At 49.3% G+C, this 22,248-nt stretch overlaps 1 protein-coding gene across 1 annotated transcript in view; it reads left to right on the forward strand.

Moving 5' to 3' along the window:
* ADAMTS3 (ADAM metallopeptidase with thrombospondin type 1 motif 3) overlaps positions 1-22,248 on the forward strand; it is a 96,710-nt gene that overhangs the window by 61,056 nt on the left and 13,406 nt on the right. The window contains exons 5-15 of the mRNA XM_086611529.1: positions 9,787-9,986; positions 14,043-14,126; positions 14,568-14,724; positions 15,639-15,744; positions 16,643-16,786; positions 18,267-18,399; positions 18,881-18,994; positions 19,782-19,927; positions 20,456-20,631; positions 21,235-21,368; positions 22,033-22,156. Coding sequence (XP_086467655.1) covers positions 9,787-9,986; positions 14,043-14,126; positions 14,568-14,724; positions 15,639-15,744; positions 16,643-16,786; positions 18,267-18,399; positions 18,881-18,994; positions 19,782-19,927; positions 20,456-20,631; positions 21,235-21,368; positions 22,033-22,156 — 1,518 coding nt within the window. The remainder of the gene's footprint in view (positions 1-9,786; positions 9,987-14,042; positions 14,127-14,567; positions 14,725-15,638; positions 15,745-16,642; positions 16,787-18,266; positions 18,400-18,880; positions 18,995-19,781; positions 19,928-20,455; positions 20,632-21,234; positions 21,369-22,032; positions 22,157-22,248) is intronic.

Here is a 22,248-nt window from a genome sequence, read left to right on the forward strand (position 1 = left end):
ATGAGTGCTTCGTGTGGGTCTTGGCAGAATTTCCTACAACAGGGTGCTGACAGCTGGTTTTACTTAAAGCTACAAAACGTACGGAAGGAGTTTCCAACGTGCGTAAAGACCAAACCGGTTTGTATCTCATCAGGACTATGGAAGGAAGGTCTTTAGAGAAATGATCTCACAGCCATTCTGTGGTGTAGTTTCTGGTCATGGGATGGAAAAAGAAGAGTTAATAGTTGGCCCAGATTCAGGTATATTTAATTCCAGTTTCCTTAGTTGCGTTGAAGTTCTGGCTTTGTTCTGCGTGTGTTTGCTGCCAGGGATAACCTACGGTTCTAGAAAGCCCTCATGCCAGGTAGGGCAGTGATGACAGGAAAATGATGGAGTGAAATTCTAGTCACTCCCATTGGAAAAGTTTATCCTGAGTTGGCTCTGAACATGTTCACATGTATAGAGAGTTATGGCTTTGGTGGTTCTACGTGGCTTCCTCAGCGTGCCGCTGGTGCCAATCAGAACTGGGTTTGCCGATGATGGGTGGAAGAGGAAGAGCCCTTCCCGTTACGCCAGAGCCAACAAGGAGCACAGTGCAGGAAATCTTCCCTCCTTCCCCAAATTCTTCCGCAGCTGGAATCGCGAAGGTACCAGAGAAGCAAATGCTTTATGGAAGCAGTCAGCACTTGAAAATATTTTCTTTTCTCTTTTAAGTCGAACAACAAAGTCAGGTCATGTTTGTGTTTGTGGCCCCTTGAGTTCATGCGTTTAATGACTAATCCTGCAGCCCCGAGGTTCAGACCTTCCTATAATCCCTGTTTGTTTGGAATTCCACCAGTCCCGGTCGCTCTGCAGGTCCCGCTGAAGAGAAGATAAACAGAGCTGATGCTCTCAGCTGGAATTAGCGTAATCAGCTCGGGAGGGTGAAAGATACCCAGACTGCGTAGGAAGTCACAGGAATTTATTTTTTTTTCCCTGCTCTTAATTCCCCAGTGTGGTTAAGCTACTGTGAAAGTGGAGTCGTGTCTGAAGCTCATCGCTACTATTTTTGTTTCACGGAATATTGATTCCGTCAGGCCAGAGCCAGCGTTCCCTCGCCATCGCAGGCAGTCCTGCTCTAGGCTGCCAGGTCTCGAGGTCCTGCCTCCATTCCGGTGGTGTTTCCTCCTCCCGGGCTTCCCCCACGCTCTCTCTGCCACGTTGCCACAGCTCTAACACCGACTCGTCAGATGACCATCTCCCATCACGTTTGCTGCTTCCTTCTGAGCTCACCTCTGACACCCGTCACGCACCTCTAAATAACCCGTACCGACTCGGAAGTCATCTCCCAGTCGATTGATGAAGAACAGAAATGCTGAGGAGGCAGCGGGAGGGTATTATTCCAAAAATCTCCATTCCGTCTCTGATGTCATATCCCTGATCCTCAAGGGAGACCTTCAACAAAAGATGAGCCTGGAAAATGAAAGTTCATAATCTTACTAGGTAAAAAAACCTCATGTCCTTGATGGGATGCTGGTTCAGTGGCACATTTTAAACCTTCCTCACCAGTCCTCAGGGTCCTAAAGCTCTGAAATGACGGATGACACCGTTTCCATTAGGAAATGCTCTGGGACCTTTGTCCTCTGCTAATGCCTCCTCTGATCCCAAGTCCCAATCCCATTTCATGTCACGCAACCTAAATGATAAATATCTGATCCAGCTCAGATTGGTGGTTTCCACCTTGCCCAAGGGTTGTGTCTTCTCCTTGGAAAGGGCAGGTCGTGTGCTTGCACTCTCATCGGTGTTTTCCATCCGCACGTGTCGTGCAACGTAGAGCAGAACGAGCACCTGAAGCATGTTCATGGCTTCAATTTTGCTCTCTCCTGCCTTGGTTTCTTGGCATCTCCTGGGCAGCTTTACTCACGTGGAGTTTTTCTTCGTAATGCTTTAATTCCTAAATATCTTGAGTCGGTATGTTGAACGCTGCGTTATCTGGTCTGTAAAGCGATGCCTGCGTTTGGTGAGGTTCTCCGTAATTTCAGCCCACTTCTGTGTTGGTGCTGCATGACAAGTTGCTTTTTTGGCCTTTCTGCAGCCCCTTTGGCCACCCTCAGTGAAGATGACTGTCTGTAAACATACTTAAACCACACCTTGGCTCCGTTAGGTTTTGACGTGCAAATAAATTCACGTTCTTTTTAAGACAGATGTATTTTTTTAAAGCTTAAAATGAAACACGTTCTCTATTTAACCTAAAACTGGCCACAGCCTACAAGGGATGGAAGCTCTTCCTTCTCTTTACAATTCTATATGTTGACTTCTGTTGCGTAGGTATGGGTGGGTGACGACTTGACCTGTCTCCCCCTCTCTTTTGATGACAAATTTACAGTGGTCTTCAGTGGAGAGGAGGGATGACTTGTGGTTCCTTCTGGGTTTTTTTGATATGGATTTATTAACGCTCAAGTGGTTGTTCTTGAGGGAGGCATTAAATCCAATTCTCTCCTCTGCGTATCCGCACTACGTTTCTGCAGAAGGTTGCTCTGCGTTACCAAAATTCCGGAGGTAATATGTATTTATTGTGGAATATCCCAGAGAGGCACCGTGTAGGGCGCCCACTGGCTTCTGGAACCCTTTAACAGGTGTGTTGTGTGGTCAGGGGGGTTCGGGGCAGTGACCCTTAAGTAAAGGACAGGTTCTTCTCATGCCACAGAGACGGTTGTGGTACTGTCAGAAAGTCATCCTGATGCTTCTAGAGTCAAGGGCAATTTCATGAAATTCTTCAAGAAAAAGATAAGGGAGAATGCTTAACTTCATAGGATTTTGCTTCTTCTTTTTGAAGGAATTAATAAGTCAAAGCACCCAGGTTCCAGCACATCCCAGAACCTAATGAGAACATCCTGTCGTAATATTTTCCACTTCACCTGGGTGGTTTCTTTTGCAAGCACCGATCCCTCACAATTTAGGTGAATTTAGGTTCCAGGGGAAATTTAGGTTAGATATCAGGAAGAATTTCTTTACAGAGAGGGTTGTGAAGTATTGGGACAAGCTGCCCAGGGAGGTGGTGGAGTCCCCATCCCTGGAAGTGTTCAAAAACCGTGTGGGTTTGGTTTTGAGGAACATGGTTTAGGGACCCTGACAGTGCAGGGTGAATGGTTGGACTCGATGATCTTGAGGGTCTCTTCCAACCAGACGATTCTATGATTCTATGAATTAGACAGTACCAGCAGTGCCTCAAAAATCTGGCAAAAATCTAAAATAAATAGACTGAGCTGTGTGACAGCCTGAAAGATCCGAGCACTGAGACGGAGAGAAAGGGCGGAGAAGAACTTAGTGAGGTTGGCTGTCTCCACACTGGTAACGTGGGTTTGGGGAGCTGAAGAAATTGGAGAGCTTCAAGAAAATGTAACTAGGAGAGAAGGCAATGGTGGAAACTCATGTTCATCCAGTGCTTAACAAGTAGAAAAATGTGCAAGAGCTACTTGGTGCAACTTTAGAAGTGACGTTATGAGTTGGCCTAGTTTCATTTCTTCCAAAATAGCAGAATGGAATTTTTCAGTTGCTGCAGAATGTGTCCTTGGGGATATAAAGTGTCCTGGGGGACATTTTGTACATTAACACACTCGTTAAGGAGGAGCGTTCATTGATCTCAATTTGTTCCAAACTGGTTTCTCATGATTTTCATTGTGAATTAGTGAAGTCGTGGAGCCTCCCTCGATGCTGTTGCCAGCTGGATTTTCAGGAAAAGGCTAAATTAGGCAATTGAATGCTTGCTTCTTCTGAATTTGTCAGTGGGTCAGAATCTTTGGCCAAAAAGAAGCTGTAGCTTACGGCTGCCTGGGTGACATCATCCCGCTTCCCCGTGGCCCTACCCGTGGTGCGCGGTGGGTGGGCGCAGGGAAGCAGCCGCAGCTCTCCTGGCTGATGATCAGAGCCATCCTTCTCCAGCACCGTTGCCGGGTCTGCACCAGGCTCGGAAGAACCTCACCTGCATGCCTGCAGCCCCTCTTCTTTTCTTTCTGTCTTTGCTCATGGTTCCTTTCTCCCCATGGATCTCATCTCCGTTGATCAGTTTTCATGCTTATGCTCAGAATCCTTCCAGAAATGCAATCCCTTCTCCTCCATTTGGTCTTTTTCTCAGGAGACAGTACAACACAATCTTTACAAATTTTTACAAGGGACTTTTTAGCAAGGGCATGTAGTGACAGGACACGGGGCAATGGCTTTAAGCTGGAAGAGGGGAGATTTAGATTACATCTCAGAAGGGAATTCTTGACTCCGAAGGTGATGAGGCACTGGAACAGGTTGCCCCGAGAAGCTGTGGAAGTGTTCCAGGCCAGGCTGGATGAGGCTTTGAGCAACCTGGTGTAGTGGAGGGTGTCCCTGCCTGTGGCAGGGGGTTTGGAACGAGATGATCTTGAAGGTCCCTTCCAACCCAAACCATTCTGTGATTCTATGATCAAGAACATGGCTATTAATACTGGGCACGAAACCTATGGCTAAATGATGTAGGTCACAGTGAGTCAAGACCCCCTGCCCACCAAGTCTCTTGCTTTCCAGCTTGAGGGACCCTGGGCTGCGACAGCAGCAGCAGGGCGTGCTGGGCTTCCCTCCAGGAAAAGACATAAATGTGAAGGCCCCCAGAGCAGCAGCAGATGCTGTATCAGTTCAGCAGGATCAGAAGGCAGATGTGGTGGCTGTGAGCCAGGTGTCCTGGAGAGGCATCACCTTGCTCTCGGTGTGCCTTTGGGTCAAGGAGTGCCGTGACAACGGGCAGGTTGATAGTTACCCTGCGTTCTTCTCTGTCTTCTACTTCCAGCTGTAGATCTTGGAGCGTGTGTATTCTCTTAGAATCATGGAATGGTTTGGGTTGGAAGGGCCCTCAAAGATCATCCAGTTCCAACCCCCCTGCCATGGGCAGGGACACCCTCCACTACACCAGGTTGCCCAAAGCCTCATCCAACCTGGCCTTGAACACTGCCAGGGACGGGGCATGAGGTTTGACCGATGACAGCATTCGTGATACATAGACTTGGACAGATCCCAGCTTTATTGAATAGTAGGGAAAGAACCAGAGTTCCATTCTTTTGAAGTTCTAGGAAAGATACATGCTGTAACCCAGAATATCTTTTTTTTCTTTTTTTAAATCCAGGAAGGCGTTTAGGAGGGGTACAGTGATGCCCAATTTTTGACGTAGGTGTTCATGTTAAAAGTTCAGGCTTCCTGAAAAAGGACTTAGAAGGGAGGTGGGCTTTACTGGTCTGCAAAGGGCTTATGGCTCTGGGAATGCACGCGTCTGGGTTCACGGAGAGGCTCTGTAGATGGATTTGTGCCTGACAGAAGCCCACCATCCGATCGAGCAGCGTGGGTCCAAGTCTCTCGAGGTTGCCCAAGGTGAGGTCAGCAGCTGTGGTTTTCAGCAAAACACGATGCCAGAGCACACGGGGGAGGTTTCCTTCTGGTGCGTCTCTGCTTCATTTCCATTCCTTCCTTTGCTACATGCGCAAAACTCCAGGTTTTTCTTGGCAGAGGAACCCCAGCAGGACTGGAGGAGGATGTCATTCTTTGCTCTCCTCCTGTTTGCTGGCTGATGCGTGGTCAGGCAGGCTCTGATCGACGCGGCGCGAAAAGAGAAAAAAATAACTCCCACCTGCACGTGTGTGGGTCATCTGCCTACTCAAGTGTTTCCACCACCTTTTCACTTGGTGAAAGGGCTCGGGCTGATCTGTTTCTGACAGGTAGGATCAAGATGTAAAAGATGCAGGTGACTGACGAAATAAAAAAAGGAAGAGATAATGACCCAGCTCATTCCCCAATGAGATTAGGAAGGATTAGTCTTTGTAGCACAAATCCGCAGACAAACAGACGAGTTTCCTCGGGGCGTAGCGGAGAATGTCGCGTTGGGCGGCGCGCTCAGAGCCTCCGGGCAGACTTTGTGGATTAACGTGCCAAGAACCTTTGTCTTCAAATGATGAATTTAAATAATTCCCTTCGGTAAGCATTGCTGGGATCTCTTGCTCGTAAGGAGGGGGTCGTTTCTCCAACTTGGTCTTGTGTCTGAATTACTTGCTCTGTGCTCTAGAGAAGAGTTGTGTAAGGAAGGATTGATTTCTCCGTTACTGGGTGACAGCAGCTCCAGCGTGCAGGTAAGGGGGTGTCCAGAGGTGCTCCTGTAGCATTCACCCACAAATCTACGGCACCACCTACGTGAAAACTGCTCATCTCGGTGCTGAACCCCTGGGTTTCCATATGTACAGGTGGTGTGCTCCCTGCGGCGCCGACGCTCCGTAGTTACAGTCGCTCCAAGGACCTCAGCTTTTCCTGAGCCCTGGATTAACGTGCAAAGATGACGATGCGTTTGTCTTCGCCGGTTTTCTTTGCAGCCCGTTGCACGCGAAGGCTGTGGCCGGACGCGGGGGCAGTCACGACACCTGCGTTTCGTATCCGTTGCCTGATGACTTCTAGAGACGTGGCTGTCTTTGGTGTCCTGAGTTCCGACAGTGTGTAGTGCCAACTACCAACAGTAGGTTCCAACAGTACCAACCACCAGTAGGTACCGCCCGTTCACTGGCGCCGCGGATGTCCGTCTGTCCCCGAAGCTCAGCGGATGCGTGCGGATGGGTACGAGTGCACAACGTGGAGTAACAGAAACAATCCGTGTGTCTTGTGGTTTTGGCAAGAGGGAGGGTCAGAAGGACAAGGATGGATGTGTTTGGTGTTTATTGCAGTACAGAAGGTCTGGAATTAGTCTTGTTTGGAGCAATGTTGATGCATAGGCCATAGGCCAACTTGGACAACCTTCTGCGGAGCGGATTAGATAAAACATCTAACGTGTTTGTGTGTGCCTGCCTGGGAGGTTCTCAATTACATGTGTGTATTTTATAAGACTAATGATGCCATCTCCTGAGCAGAACACGTCTGAGGACGCTTTCTGCGCTGCTTGGACAGGATATCTGCTGATCCCCCTTCCCCAGGCCTCGGCTGAAGCCAGTGAGCGCAGAATAAACTTGTTAGAATTAGCCAACATTAACGATGATCAATCATGGTAAATAACTTGAGGTCGATTGAGGTATTTGGAACAGACTTCAGCACTGTGGAAAGGTTCGCTGACCCTGTGGCCTCTTGTAAAATTTCCATTAGTGCCCCAGGACTTTGCTGAATCATGAGCACGAAGAAAGAGATGTCAAGACTGGGCTGTAGGAACGTGAGCATCTCCTCGTGTGTCACGCCGTCATCCCGGCGCCCGTGCCTTCTGTTAAGTGCTTGGCGGCGGATGGTGGCATTCGCTAACAAAGCCATCGTTAGTTCATCCAGCCTGGCTTTCATTGTGATTGATTGACTCTAAAGACACTTAAGTGCTGAGCCATGGGGAAAAAAAATCGCTTCATCCGGTGTTTCTTGGACAGGACCCCACAGCTCCGCGTCCCAGCAAGGTGTGGAGAAAGGCAACACACAGAATGAGGCTTCCCAAGGAATTCCTAGCAGATAAGTAGCTCCCATCAGCTGGTTCTTTTGCCCTGTTAGCATTTCTGTTAAGGACTAACGTGCTTCTGTAGTGCCAAGAGCAGCAGACAAAAAATTAAAAACCAATCAGCACCAGCAAACGCTACCTCGAGTGGGTACGGCTTGATCTCCTCGGAAGCCCCGAGATGTTTCATGGCATACGCAGCAGCCATGAAACGGTTGGCTTTTTGCCACCGAGCCCAGTCCGGGGGAGTTTTGGGATTTCCGTGGAAAGAAGTCTACAAGTTGCCTTCCAGGAGATGGGAGGCTCAGTGCTTGAAAATGCTTCCAGAGCTACTTTTTCTTTTTTTTTTTTTTTTTCCAAATCTTGGCCAAAAATGGTTATTACTTTTTTTTTTTTCCTCGAGCGAGGTTATTTTTTCTTGCTTTGTTGGGATTGCACAGTTGAAAAACGTTCTGGGGGTGCATGCGTGGAAAACACTGGCGTGGCGAGAATACCCTCGGTGTGCGGAAAGTGGCTGCGTGGTAGGGGGGTGGAAAAAAGACACCCTTTGTGGCTGCCTCTGCCTGCTCCCGTGCACACAAAAAAGAGATTCTCCTCTTCGTTGGAACCACAAAACCACCGGTTTAAGGAGGGAAGCAATGGCCAAGCCAAAGGTGCTGCGCGGCGCGGATACTTGGTTCTTTCTGGAGCCATCTCCAACGCTTCCATTCATGACGCGGTGACGTGAGCGGTGTGTTTCCGTTGGACGCCGCGCCCGGCGGCTTTGCCAGCTCCGGTGATTTTTAGAATTGGAGCTTGTCTTATGAATTTCCCACTTGTGTGCTATCACAGGGTTGGCATTCCGGAGAGCGAGAGGGCTCGCGGTTGAGTTGTAAAGCTGTTTGAAGACCCGGTCTCTCACCCGCAGCCACGGGTGAAGCTTCTGAAAACAACTGGGGACAACCTGGCCGTTTGATGTGGGGTTTGGGGAGAGTTATTTATGTGTCACTGCAGACCGCTGGGATACCTGGAGAGGCTTCCCAGCGGATTCAGCGGGTCGTTGGATCTGCTCAAGGTGAGTTACGGCGTGGCCATCCAGCACGTTTTGCAGCGTTGGCTCTGGTCCTGCTCTCCTTCCGCAAGCAAGACTTGCATCCAGTTAACTGGGAGTCTTGCCTGAAAGCTTGTGAAGGGCCAGTTTGTGTCCTTGCAACCTCGGCCTTCATCTACTGTGGCGTAAAGAAGGACTTGAAAGCTGTGCCATCGCTTGGGGAGATGCCCCGTTACAGCTTGAGACAACGTGAGCGGAATGCAGGACCGTCCTCTCCTTTCCATCCGTGGGACGCTGGTTGCTTTTGCTGGGCTCATAGTGCAGGAAGATCCCTGGGTGTTCACGGGCTGTGTTGTCTCATGTCTTCTAAATGGATGAGTGGGGAATGGAGATGCTCCCGGAGCGTTGTAGAGCCGGCGACACAAAACCAGCCCCGTTCCTAGGGAGGGCTGCGGGACGTAGCTGGTGGTTTGTGCAGTGAGATGTTCCAAACAGGCCTCTTGACCGTTGTGTATTGCTTAGAGCCTGTTGGTGTGTTGGCTTAGATTTAGGAAGAACTCAGCCTACAGCTGTGACTTTTTTCCTGCCAAAAATCCACGGTGCTGTTTTGCATTATGGTCTTGAAGTGGAAGAAACAGCTTTTGAGTTGTTGCAGATGCGGGCTATTGAATGCATCCCCTTAAAAGCCAGTTCACAGTGGTTTATCTGAACTCTGCCCCTTGACCCCTGTCGCCAAGGGACCCTTCTGGTATCCCATGATCTGCGCCGGAGAGGATGTTCCAGCTCCCCCTTTTTAAACCCAGAATTACAAAAATAGTGAAGTCAGTCAGAAAGCCAAGCTTAGCTGTTCCGGTGATGGGGTGTGAGGGGGAGCACGCAACGCTGCTGTTGGACATCTTTCCAACATGAATCGGGGCTGAGCAGGTGACTTGTGAGCTCTAAAGCTCCAAGTTCAGCGTTGTACAAGTTCCCCGGTGAGTCCTGAGGCTTCCCATGTCTGTGGCGCTCTGGAACCCACGCCTGGTGTGCTGCAAAAAAAAAGAGAGGGTAAATTCTGGGTTAGGAAGCGAAGTAGTTGACCTAAATGTCCTTCAGGATGGATTTTCTGCTTGCAGTAAGACCCATGTGATGAATCGTAGAACCATATGGTTGAATGACTTTTTTTCGTTGGGTGTCTGCTGCTTTCCCCTACCCCTACACCACCAGAATAATCTCTTCAGAGTTCCCGATTTATTTTATCCGGAGAAGCGGTGACTCGACAGAGGAGGAGGACGTGCAGGAGGGCGTTTCTGGAACGGTATGAGAGTAGACGTTGTTGTCTTTCTCTTTCTTGTAGAGTCTCTGCTCGGTGGCCCGGGAGAGCTGAGTTCCCTGTCCGGCGCCGTGGAACGGCAGCTGAACGAAACGCTGCGGCGACGCCGGCACGCGGGAGGCGACGAGTACAACATCGAGGTGCTGCTGGGCGTGGACGACTCCGTGGTCCGATTCCACGGCAAGGAACACGTTCAAAACTACCTCCTCACCCTCATGAACATCGTGAGTATCTGCTGCAGCGCCGCGCTCTGTGTTTGGGAAGGCGAAAGGCTTTCGGAATCTCTCGCAGGAGTTGCTGGGAGACCGCTCTTGGCACAAGTATGATGGGTTTGGCTGCTGTTGGATGCAGTTTTCTCTCTTCAAGATGTTCCTTTAATGATCTTTTTCGCAGTGGTTTTGTAGGGTAGTTCCAAGAATTTGGAAATAGTTGAAAAACAGTGGGGAAAAAATGTAAACTTGATACATTTCTAATAATTCCTAACGTCCCACAACGCAGTTCCCAAGGAAAATTGCAAGTTGCTGTTGACAGAATTCCTCTTTTGGTGATCACTATCCATCAGCCTCGCAGTTCCGCTCCTATCGCCTTCTCTCTAAAGAAAGATTTTATTTTGTTGTCCACGTGCTGAAGTCAATGAGAACTTCACTCCAGGGTGGATGCTCCATCCCTGGAGATGTTCAAGGCCAGGTTGGACAAGGCCCTGAGCAACCTGATCTAGTTGGAGATATCCCTGTTCCTTGCAGGGAGGTTGGACTAGATGACCTTTGAAGGTCCCTTCCAGCCCTAACCATTCTACGATTCTATGATTCTATGATTCACGATGAGCTTCAGTAAGAACAGATGGTGCCAGGTACGTCTAAAAATTCCACCACAGGTCTCCATGCACACACACTACCTGCACTGCTGCATCTCTCCATCTCTCGCTCCCGTTTTCCGTTCCCTCTGCCTCTGTCTGGAAGTACGGAGCAGGACCTGAACACAGGGCTGAGCTGAGGCATCTCCTGACTTTTTCTGCTCTCAAACCCAGAATGTCCTGGCAGCTGTTTCCTCAGGTAGAGGAGAAGAGGCAAGTCAGCGCTCCTTCTTTTCTGCGCAGTTCCATGTGGAAGCAAGTGAACTTTTGGATCCAGAAAGTTTGAGATGAAAAGTTACTGCTCCTGTGAGTAGCAGAATATTCCTGCTACACCACAAGCCGGGAGCCATTTTCTTTTGCCCACGTGCCTCATCAGACATCGACAATAGATGGTCGTTGAAGATGGTTTCAGAATATTGTCTTTTTAGTCTTAAAAGCGTTTAACTTTGTGTGCAGCAGGGCTGATACGCTGTCCCAAAGCTCTTCCATGTTTCCTTAAACATCTGTGGCTCCATCTCCTGGGAGTAGGTGCCAGTGCAGATCCCACACAAGCCCCAGCACCGCTGCCCTGAGAAGCTGTGGCTTTGGCGAAGGTCATTCTCTCTTCTAGAAGGAATGCTTTTGTAACCACCTCGTCGTTCCCGTCGAGATTTTAGCTACGGTCATCTTTTTTTCTATGACTTTTTAAACAAGATGCAGGTGAAGCAGGAGATAGATAGCTTACCTCCTGGGTCAAGGTTACGAGTTAGGGAGCTGTTCTTGTAGCTCGTTTCTCCCACATATCGATTCACCTCAATTTTAATCTCATGTTGCCCTCAGCCTCCGGTAAAAACTACGGTGGCATGTGAAGGTGTCACCAAAAGAGCTCAGCTCACTCCTTGCCCTTGAATCTAGTGATTTGTACCCGTGGGTGGTCAGTAGACCAGTAGTCGATTATTTTTTTTCAAAGCTGTTTCATTTCCAGTGATGTGAAGAGCAGAGCAGCTGATGGTGTTAATCCTTAACTTCTGAATTCCTCGACCAAGTCAGACACAGAACTGTGAGTAGTTTCATCAAGGCAGAAACACAAAGTCGTTGGGCTCCCAAAACCCACGGAGAGTCAAACGGAGCATTTGGTGTAATTGATGAAAATCGTTGTGCCAGGTCCCACCGTCCAGACGACTCACACCCACCTTCTTCCCTGAGGGGAAGGGGAAAGTGCTGTTTAGCCTGACTCAAAAATAAATCCTGCTCAAATACACCACCCTCGGAGCTGGTGTTTATTTTTCACCAGTTACTCAGAATATAATATTTATTTTCTTTTGAGGGGGGATGAGTAGCTTCTTTGATGATCTGCAGGTGGTTTAGCCCCCTAATTTATCCTCTGGTGCCAGGACATTTCTCACCTTCCCAGGCACAAGGACCGTCTTCAAGAAGAACAATTTTTGACCCATCTGCGTAATTCCAGTTTTCTAACTTCGCTCCCACAAACACTCTTTTTTAGTACAAAAGCGACCACATAATTCTAATTTATCTCTAAAAATTAGAGCAGCAGTTTTAGTTGCTTCTAAAAAAATATTTCTTCAAAAGAAAACCCACCGTGGCAGATGGGACGAAAGCTTCCCTTGTGCTGGGAGCATTCTCCGAGCTCCGCGTGCGTGTGCAGTTACGGATACGCAGTCCTTCCTTCCTGTGAGCAGGAACGAGACTGTTCTTTCTAATCATCTGCTTATTTTCACAGAATTTCTGGATACTTAATTTCTTTGAGGTCTTTGTTTTGCAAGTGATGCCAGAAAGTGGTAAACGGGGCCAAAACGTATTGGGGCGTTAGAACTAACAGAGGGAACGACTATCTAATCTTTCTTTCCTTTGGAAATGAGGCTAAAGAAATCAAAATTCTTGATTTTTGGCATCACTTGAATCAAAATTCAAGTGATTTTTGAATCACTTGAATCAAAATTCTGCTTTGAAACGATGCGTAGGGCTCTCCCTGGAGAGCACGGAGCGGGTTTGGTGCCAAGCCACGGGCTGATCCGGGCGGGCTCCCCACGGGCTCGGATGTTGGCGCTTTCCTCTCCGTTTCCTGCAGTCCTTGAGGACTGGCGTTGGGAGGTCTCAGGGGTTGTCTTATGGATGGGTGTTTTCTCAGGCCAGCAGTTGGTTTTGATGTAGTGAGTCGTCCCAGATCACATACATGTTACGTGCTTTCATAGATTCATAGATTCATAGATTTCTAGGTTGGAAAAGATCTTAGAGATCATCGAGTCCAACCATCCCTAATCCCCATTAAACCATATCCTCAAGTAGATCATCCACCCTATTCTTAAACACGTCCAGGGATGGGGACTCAACCACCTCCCTGGGCAGCCTTTCATGTAGTTGAGGAATTTTTTTCAATGGAACGTGTTGACTTGCAGAAATCAAGTCTCTTTGGAGATATCGTTACCCTAGAAGGTGTTCTACAGCCTTTACATCTCCGGCAATGCCGTTGACTTCAAAACTTGGAGATGAAAATTTTCAAAGCATTTCTGGGATTTGGAAACACTTTCCCCGTTAATTTTAAGATTGATTTAGAATCAGAGTACTAGTCACATCTTTAAAGTCAACCACGTGCCTACGCGTGTGCAGAAATGGAGCCTCGTCGTTCGTGTCGTTGTCTCGATGTTCTGCCTTCCCGAACCCAGAGCTTCAGAACGCAAAAATGGCCTTAAGTCACATCAATCCTCTGGTATCTTCCAAGGACAAACCTGTGCTGAAGTTAACGGCACGTTTCCTTGAGTGAGAGCTGCTGGCAGCAGAATCTTTCACAAAATGAGCAAAAACAGGCTCCCTCGCTCTCCCCGCTGAAACGCTCATCCCATGGGTTTAAACTCTTTCAAGGGAGACAACCAGTCGATGAAACAAATAGGAACAGACTCCTGGATCCCCCCACAGCCGGAGTGGCCAGATGGCATAGCAGAGGTGGCCACGTGGGATGGATGGCGACGGCTTTAGCTGCGGTTCAAGCAAACTCTTAACTGCTTTGAAATCCCTCCGTGAACTCGGAACGCTCGACTCTAACCATGCTTTCAGGAATCTCCTCGCTTCCCTCGTTAGGTTTATCAAAGGGTGAAATCAAGCCTTCAGAGAAGTGTTGGCAGGGTTTCGACGTGGAGTCTTTTTTTTCCCCCCTCCATCACCTTTTCTGTTGGCCCTGATCCAACGGCCGTTAAACTGGAGAGGAGTCTTGGCACGTACGTCGGGAAGTTCTGTGCGAGGGGGTATGTGATGATGGGAAGAGTAATCTCTAGTTCTCACTGCATGGAAGTGATGTGAAACTTGACTCCTCCTTGGAGAAGACTATAGTGTTATAAGCTCTTGAAACAACGTGCACATGGCTTGGAAGTTCCCTTGGGATCATCAGTGGTTTTTTTTTCCTTTTTAATTTTTCCCTTTTTTTCCCCGTCAGGTGAATGAGATTTACCACGACGAGTCGCTGGGCGTCCACATCAACGTCGTGCTGGTGCGGATGATCATGCTGGGCTACGCGAAGGTGAGCAAGCCTCCGATCCGCTCCTCCGTCTTCTTGGTCAGCGTAGTCCTTGGGAATGACACGCAGGGCTGCGGAAACACAAGTGTGCTGAGCAGCTGGTGCCAGGGAACTGCTTTCCCTGTGCTAGATGCCCTCATGCCCACCTTTTACCCCGGGCAGTACGTGTAGCAATACGTTGATTTTGCAGCTAAAACACACTCGGAGAGTTTTGAAACAAACTCTTGTTAGATCCTTCAGGATGTTAGGAAAGCACTACCGCTCCTTAGGGCTCGATAAAGACCAGACCTGGTCCGTTGAACTCAGACATGGAATTCGGGCAAGTCCAAAGACCAGGCTGATGTCTTTCGTCTGCAGAAGCAGATGTTGAAGCAGCGTTTCGGTACACGTTGTCTGAATTCCGTACCTTTAGGAGCTCTTGGGTCTGACACCTTGCTCTTTCAGTCCATTAGCTTGATCGAAAGGGGGAATCCCTCGAGAAGCCTGGAGAACGTCTGCCGCTGGGCGTATCAGCAGCAGAAGCCGGATCCCAGTCACTCCGAGCACCACGATCATGCCATCTTCTTAACCAGGCAAGATTTTGGGCCCGCAGGTATGCAAGGTAATGCAGCTGACCTGGAGCAGAGCTGTCTGGACTTGGTGTTTCTTGGCTAGAGCCTGCCAGAAAAAAAAATAAAGATGATTTGAAAACGACGTTAGATGATCCTGGGACAATGAGCAACACAGGCCTCTGTTCAGCCAATGCTTAAGGAGGTGTTGAGGTGTAGATGGTGCACCATCTACTTTGATAACTGAGTTAATATTTATGGCTCAAGGGACTAATGGTAATGGGAAGTAAATTCAGACAGTGTGACTTGTGTCGTAGAATCATAGAATCACAGAATGGTCTGGGTTGGAAGGGACCTCAAAGATCATCCAGTTCCAACCCCCCTGCCATGGACAGGGACACCCTCCACTACACCAGGTTGCCCAAAGCCTCATCCAACCTGGCCTGGAACACTGCCAGGGATGGGGCATAAATGTGATTTATGTCAGTGCAGATAAAGAAGAGTCCGGGTGAGACCATGTTGTGGTTGTCCCGTTGGAGATGTCTTAGGTGTTGGTGCTCAGTGCCTCCATGCTCCCTTCCCCTTCCAAGGGGAGATAAGGGTCCGAGTTCTCCTCCAGCTCTGGGCTGGCACGCCTGGAGTGAAGTGGATTGGGTTGAGATGGAAGGCAGACTCCCTTGTCTTCAGAAAGATTTTAGCTTTCCCTGAGGCCAAGACGTGCAGTGTGCACCAGGCAGCGCGTGGGTGAAGGTACTAATGCCAAGACAACGCAGAAAATCCCAGCCTGTAGCTCTGCCTTTTAATGGAACAGGGATCTTGTGTGGTTTTGGTGGTATGTGTAAGTGCCTGAAGTCACACAGATGAGGAAGATGATCCTAGGTTCTTCTCAGGCAGTAAGTTTATCGGGGAGGTCTCGTTTAAAATAAATGTCATGGGTAAAAGAATCAGACGTGGTTTCTCTCGACAGGATACGCTCCTGTTACTGGCATGTGTCACCCGGTGCGGAGCTGTACTCTCAACCACGAGGATGGGTTTTCATCAGCTTTTGTTGTTGCTCACGAAACCGGTCACGTGTAAGTCCACCTTTCGCAGTCAGATTGCCAACAAAACACGGGGCCGCATCTCCTGCGTGCTGCAGGTGGTTTGGTTTGAACGGCTGGGTGGCAGCTGTCCTGATTTTATTTCCATCCCTTTGCAGAGCATCAGTGGTTTAAGCAATCAAGAGGTAAGTGGGGGAAGGAAGGGGAAGAGAAGAGGGAGAACTGGTTTTCTCTAGGGTGAGGAGGAGGTTGGTAAGGAACCTGGAGGGCCCGGGCAGTGGAGACAGCAGCTGGTCAGGCGTCCTCAATTCCTTCTCCTGGACTGGCAGTGCTGATTTGTTACATTTGACACCTCTTCAAGAATGGTAAAACGTAAAGTTGGGAGTCACCAATTAAGCCAAGATCTCTGTTCACTGTCTGGATGAACTGATGCCAAGCACTGAGGATCTGATTTTTGTCTTCCTTAAGTAGCACAGGCTACTTGTGCAGCTCACTGGGAGGAACTGAGCCCAACTGGAGGTGACCAGGTCCCTGCTTGGAGATGTAACGTGCCCACTGTGTTAGCTCTTTGGGGATGGAACATGAGAGCTGTGTTGGCTCTGTGTTTAAATAGAGGCTTTTGAGAAGTGAGTGTCCGAACACGAACATTCAATGTCTGAATTTGCTGCTCCGTAATGAGCAGAATTGTTTTCCTTTATCCGAAGCATAAGAAGTCATCGTCATCTAGGGAGTTCCTTCCTGCTATTAACAAATAAAGTATGAATGAAAGAGTATTCAGAGACTCCTTGTGTTCTATCACCAAAGAAGAGCAGTCCAAAACGCAGGTGGTATCTGTAGAACGCAAAGAAAAATTCCATTTCACGTGATTCCACGAGAAACTGTTTTCTTGACGGTTGTTGTCCCAGTTGAAGAGCTTTGTTCTTTGTCGCAGGCTGGGCATGGAGCACGACGGGCAGGGGAACCGATGCGGGGACGAGACGGCGATGGGCAGCGTGATGGCCCCCCTCGTGCAGGCGGCCTTTCACCGCTACCACTGGTCCCGCTGCAGCGGCCAGGAGCTCAAGAGATACATCCAGTAAGGAGCCAGCAGCGCTGGTGGGAGCTGCTTTGCCGAAGGCAACGGGAGCGTTTGCAGCCACTGGGATGCGGGGCAGCGCGCTGCCCGCCGCTGGACCGCGGAGAGGGGTGGCGGTCGCGGCGCGGAGAGCAGGGAGCGGTGTCAGGAATGGACCCCTTGGATGGGGAAGCCCTGTTGATAAACACAGAGGTGTTTATCATCCCACAGAGGTCCTGTGGGGTGGGATGCTCCGGGCCGGACCGCTCTCGGCTCCCGAGTGGGGATTCAGCCCTCGGAGGCGTTGCGGTGGGCTGCTCCGTGCTCGGGGACACCACCGTCTCTACGTCCGGCCGTCGCCGTTGAGCTGATGACCTGTTTCTTGCCGTACTCTTTCCCCCTTCCAATGGATGTTGGAAAAGCTGTAAAGCAGGAACAAGGCTTCCTCGCTTCGGGCTGCACTCGAAGTCCGTGGCGTTCTTGGGGGATGGCAGCAGGAGACTCTCTGGCAGACTTGATGTCAGGTGGCTGGTGTTCTCCCGAGGTTTTTGATTTCTCTAGGGGTTGTGCTCTGAAACTGGCAGGATGAAGCCCTAAAGTCAGAAAAGGAACGAGCAGAAGTTGTGGAAGAGAGAGGGTGGCATGCCATATGTATCTGAATTAGGCAGAGAGGGAGAACAGGTCTCTGCTCCACTGACTTGAGGAGCATCTTCATCCAGTCCTTACACAGGTGTTCTTCTCCGTCGCAAACAGCAGCTTTTCCCAGTCAAAACTGAGTGGAAACTTCATGAGTTGACCCCCGTCTCCTACAGAAGAAACGCTCTTCGTAACGTAAAGTGTTAGAGAGTCGTTGATTGAGACCTTAGAGCTTTAAGTGCAATATCCCAGTGCAGGAGGAGCACCCCACCAGTATCACTGTTTGAAAACATGAGAGTTGAAGAGAAACAAGAAAAAAGCAAGCTTTGTTCTTGCCCTTTGCACAGGCAGGGCTTCAACCCTCTGAGTACAGGAGATGCCAGGTGAGAAGACGTATTTTTGGACTACTGTCCTATCTCAGAGCTCCATGAAGTCAGTGGAAAGACTCCCTCTGACTACAGCGGGTTTGTAGGAACCACACTCCAGGTCGAAGCAGGTGGAGATGTTGCCCTTGGGCACCGAGAGCGGAGGAGGGTTTGTTTTCTGCCTCTGGTGACAGGGAAGTAAAGTGCAAATTTCACACGTATAGCGAGGGCAGGACAGGGCTGGAGACACTGCTCCTCCATCGCCAGTAAATGCAGGGATTTTGCTGTGGGATCTTCCCATCAAGTGCGTGGTCATGTTGCTCCAGGCGGTATTCCTCCTTTGGAAAGCATTAACTATGTCAACAGGACAGAAAAGAGGTTGGAGAACATGAATATTCCCTTACTAAGAATAAGTACTTTCATCTTGCTGACCAAAAAAAACCCAAAAAAATCACTACATCTTCTCATAATATTTTTTTTCCTGTGTATTGTTTCCACAGCTCTTATGACTGTCTTCTCGACGACCCTTTCGAACACGATTGGCCCAAGCTTCCTGAACTACCAGGCATCAATTATTCCATGGACGAGCAGTGCCGCTTTGATTTTGGCGTTGGCTATAAGATGTGCACGGCGGTACGTCCGGGAAAGACAAACCTTCGTTCATCCAGTTGGTGTCTGGCCATACTCAAGAGCTGCAATACCCACGTTTGCTCCTCATGGAAGAGCAGTTAAAGAGATGGATAAAGAGGAGAGAGGGATTTCTGGGTGAAACCCAGGCGTTTGGGTCATTTGGTGTCAAGTGGAGGCAGCACGGTCCACGTGACGCAGACTTGTGGTAGTGATCCTAAGGAAGAAGGGGAAAAAACCATCATTTTCCTCTGATTTCTGGGTGTCTTCTCCTTTCCTCTCCTCACCAGCTCAGGACTAGGGGATGCAGGGAATAAGCACTGCCCTTTTCTTTCTGAAGATACTTTTGCCCTTTTTCTTTCTGAAGATTTTATGCTTACTGGTCGCTCTGGGCGTGAGATGAACTGAGTGGGTGGGTTGAATCCTTGTCTGAAAAATATTAATCATCTGCTCTGGAGTTTCATCTCACAAATGTTGTGCCTTTCAGTTCCGAACCTTTGACCCGTGCAAGCAGCTGTGGTGTAGCCATCCAGACAACCCCTATTTCTGCAAGACGAAGAAAGGACCTCCCCTCGACGGGACAGAGTGTGCCCCTGGAAAAGTGAGTGTGGTGGTTTCCCTATGTTTGCATTGAAAAAAAAAAAAAAAAAAAAGAACGACAGTTGCATTCATTTGGGTTAAAGGTGAGGTTTTTTTGGATTCTCATCTCCTCTGCAAAGTGTCCATGAAGTGTCTTTAGGAGTCATGGTAGCAGATGATTCTGTTGCTGTAGGATCTCTTCTTAGGGCTTGTGGACCAGACATCCGTGGCTCAATGTTTGTGCAGGCTTAGGATTAGCTTTTTATTTTTCCCTTTTGATATCCCCGTTGGTGGGTGTCCAACTGCTAAGTTGTTTTTAATTATAAAATGACACTCAAATAAGTGTTTCTTTAGCAAACTCCATGTATTTTGAGATACAGGAGAGCCGCTCACACCATGTGAGGATGCCCTCACCAGCAGCAAAACACCCCTCTGCCCGGTGCCGAGCCCTCTGCTCCAGCCTGCGTGCATAAGTATGAGATTTGGCCAGTATGAGGGGGAAAAAAAGAGAAAACCACAACTAATCCTCAGCAAAAACTTTATCCTGCTAATATTCAGAACATAAAAATTCCTTCAGAAAGGTGGTTGCGACTCAGACTCAAAAGAGACAAATAATTAGTTAAACAAAGTGAAGAGGAAGGTGGAACGTGTTGAATCTTCATGAGTTTGTCCATGGGAGGGGGATCTCTGAGATGTTCCTTCTCAGCCCAGGAGCTCACCTCTCCATTCTTGGAATTCTACTGCGATTATACATTTGGTTTGGGTTTTGTCACTGCCCTCACCCGTTTTCCTCGCCCCGTTTCTCCCAGTGGTGCTACAAAGGTCACTGCATGTGGAAGAACGCCAACCAGCTGAAGCAGGACGGCAACTGGGGACCCTGGACGAAATTTGGCTCCTGCTCACGGACCTGCGGAACTGGAGTTCGCTTTCGAACGCGGCAGTGCAACAATCCGGTGTAGGTCTTCTGGCTGGGAGGGGGTTCCGGTCAGCTGGGACTCCTCACAGGGGTCACTTGAAGTGGAAGTTGGGTTTTGGATGGAGTCTGCCAAAATTCACGTTCTGTTCGAGCCCCTTGAAAGGTGGCTTTTTGCAGGGAGCCAGGATGATTTTTGGAGAATCCAGAATTTCCAGAGGAGAACCATCCCAAGGACTTAGCTGATGTGTAAGGGAGGAGCACACAGAGTGTGAGCTCAGCATATCCATTACAGTCGGATAATCTCCAGTTGTAAATGGACTATAGGCAGCACATGTGTGCACATCTGTTACGTCTGCGTTTTGGGATGCGTGGGCAAGCGCTGAGCCCACCGTGCCAACGTGTGTCCGTGCAGTGCAACTGCTCTGCTCCACTTGTCTCACTTCACACCTCTTTTTTGCACAATCATCTCTTAAAATAGAGCGTGAGAGCTCGCCTAAGATGGAAGATGACTCCTTAGATGTGACGTCCAGAGGGTTTTAGAATCTCTGGGATGTTTTCTCTTGGCAGGCCCATTAACGGAGGCGAAGACTGCGCTGGTGTCAATTTTGAGTTTCAGCTCTGCAACACGGAGGAGTGCCCGAAGCACTTTGAGGACTTCAGAGCGCAGCAGTGTCAGCAACGCAATTCCCACTTCGAGTATCAGAACAGCAAGCACCACTGGCTGCCCTACGAACACCCCGACGGTGAGTCCTGCCCTTGGCCTGCGTCAAGAGTCCGTCCTGCAGCCCCCTGGAGCCTGGGGGGGGGTCTTGTTCACCAGCCCCGCAGAGACCACAAATAACTGATGTGTGAGCGAGTGCGGGTGAGACTAAAAAGCAGGAAAAAAGGATGGTCCCAAGGAAAGGAAAGGACAGGTGCCCTGCGAGGTAGTTGCCATCTCCCCAGCCTTAGGCCAGCCAGCTTCCACTGCCTTCCATCATAGAATCATGGAATGGTTTGGGTTGGAAGGGACCTCAAAGATCATCTAGTTCCAACCCCCCTGCCATGGGCAGGGACACCCTCCACTACACCAGGTTGCCCAAAGCCTCATCCAACCTGGCCTTGAACACTTCCAGGGATGGGGCATCCTCCTCTTAGTGAAAACCTGATGGAGCAAGAGGCGCCAAGCGATAAGCCCATAATTCACAGAAAAGCCAATTAGTTGCTTTTTTTTCCCCCTAGCTCTCTGTTCCAAGTCTTTTTTTTCTCTTGTCATATTCTCTTCCCTCCTGGAGTGGGATATTTTTCTGGAGCACATCTGGATTGCTCTTAATTGATGCCCTTCCCCCTCTTTCCTTGCCGTGCAGCTCACAAGAGGTGTCACCTGTACTGCCAGTCCAAAGAAACCGGAGATGTTGCCTCCATGAAGCAGCTGGCCCACGACGGGACTCGCTGCTCCTACAAAGACCCCTACAGCATCTGCGTCCGCGGAGAGTGCGTGGTGAGTGACACCTTCCCGAGGCCACCGCCGAGTCCGAGCTGCACCGGGTCACACCGCAGCGCCGGTTCCAAGCGACCGGAACAGCTCAGCCAACACTGCTGGGACAACCTTTGCAGATGCTTCTGCGTTCAATATTTGCAGCATCATATTCCTCATAATTCCTTGAGATTCAAATTAAATGAGAGCACCGGCACAGACCTGTGCCACGGAAACACTCCGCTTCTCGACAACCCATTGTTTCATTTGCCTTTTTGGCACTTGGTTTTGTGCCTGGCAAGAATTGTGTTGATTTTTCTGTCTTTCTGATCTCAGTCTTGAATCATAGAATCATAGAATGGTTAGGGCTGGAAGGGACCTTCAAAGGTCATCTAGTCCAACCCCCCTGCAAGGAACAGGGATATCTCCAACTAGATCAGGTTGCTCAGGGCCTCCTCCTTGAAGGACAGTGAATATAAACCAAGAATCACTTCCTGTTTTTCCCATGAAAACCGATATCCAGCACCAGATTCGCAACTAATTTGTGTTTAAATAAACTAGATTGGTGGTGGGTGGTAATTTCCTCTCTCCGTTAATTTTGCGGTGACTTCCCACCATAACTGACTCTGACACCTGATGACAAACCCTTCTCTCTCTTTTTTTTATTTTTTTCCTCTTCCTCCTGCAGAAAGTGGGCTGTGACAAGGAAATCGGCTCCAATAAGGTGGAAGACAAGTGCGGCGTCTGCGGCGGGGACAACTCGCACTGCCGAACGGTGAAGGGCACCTTCACCCGCACTCCCAAAAAGCTCGGTAGGAATAGCACTTCCCTGCCTCTGGATAAGGTTTCTGTGGTCTCTGGTGTTTCTGTCGTACTCCCTGCTTTGGCAGAGCCATCAGGAATG

Source organism: Tauraco erythrolophus, chromosome 5 (assembly GCF_009769465.1).
Source record: "Tauraco erythrolophus isolate bTauEry1 chromosome 5, bTauEry1.pri, whole genome shotgun sequence".
Lineage (NCBI taxonomy): Eukaryota > Metazoa > Chordata > Aves > Musophagiformes > Musophagidae > Tauraco > Tauraco erythrolophus.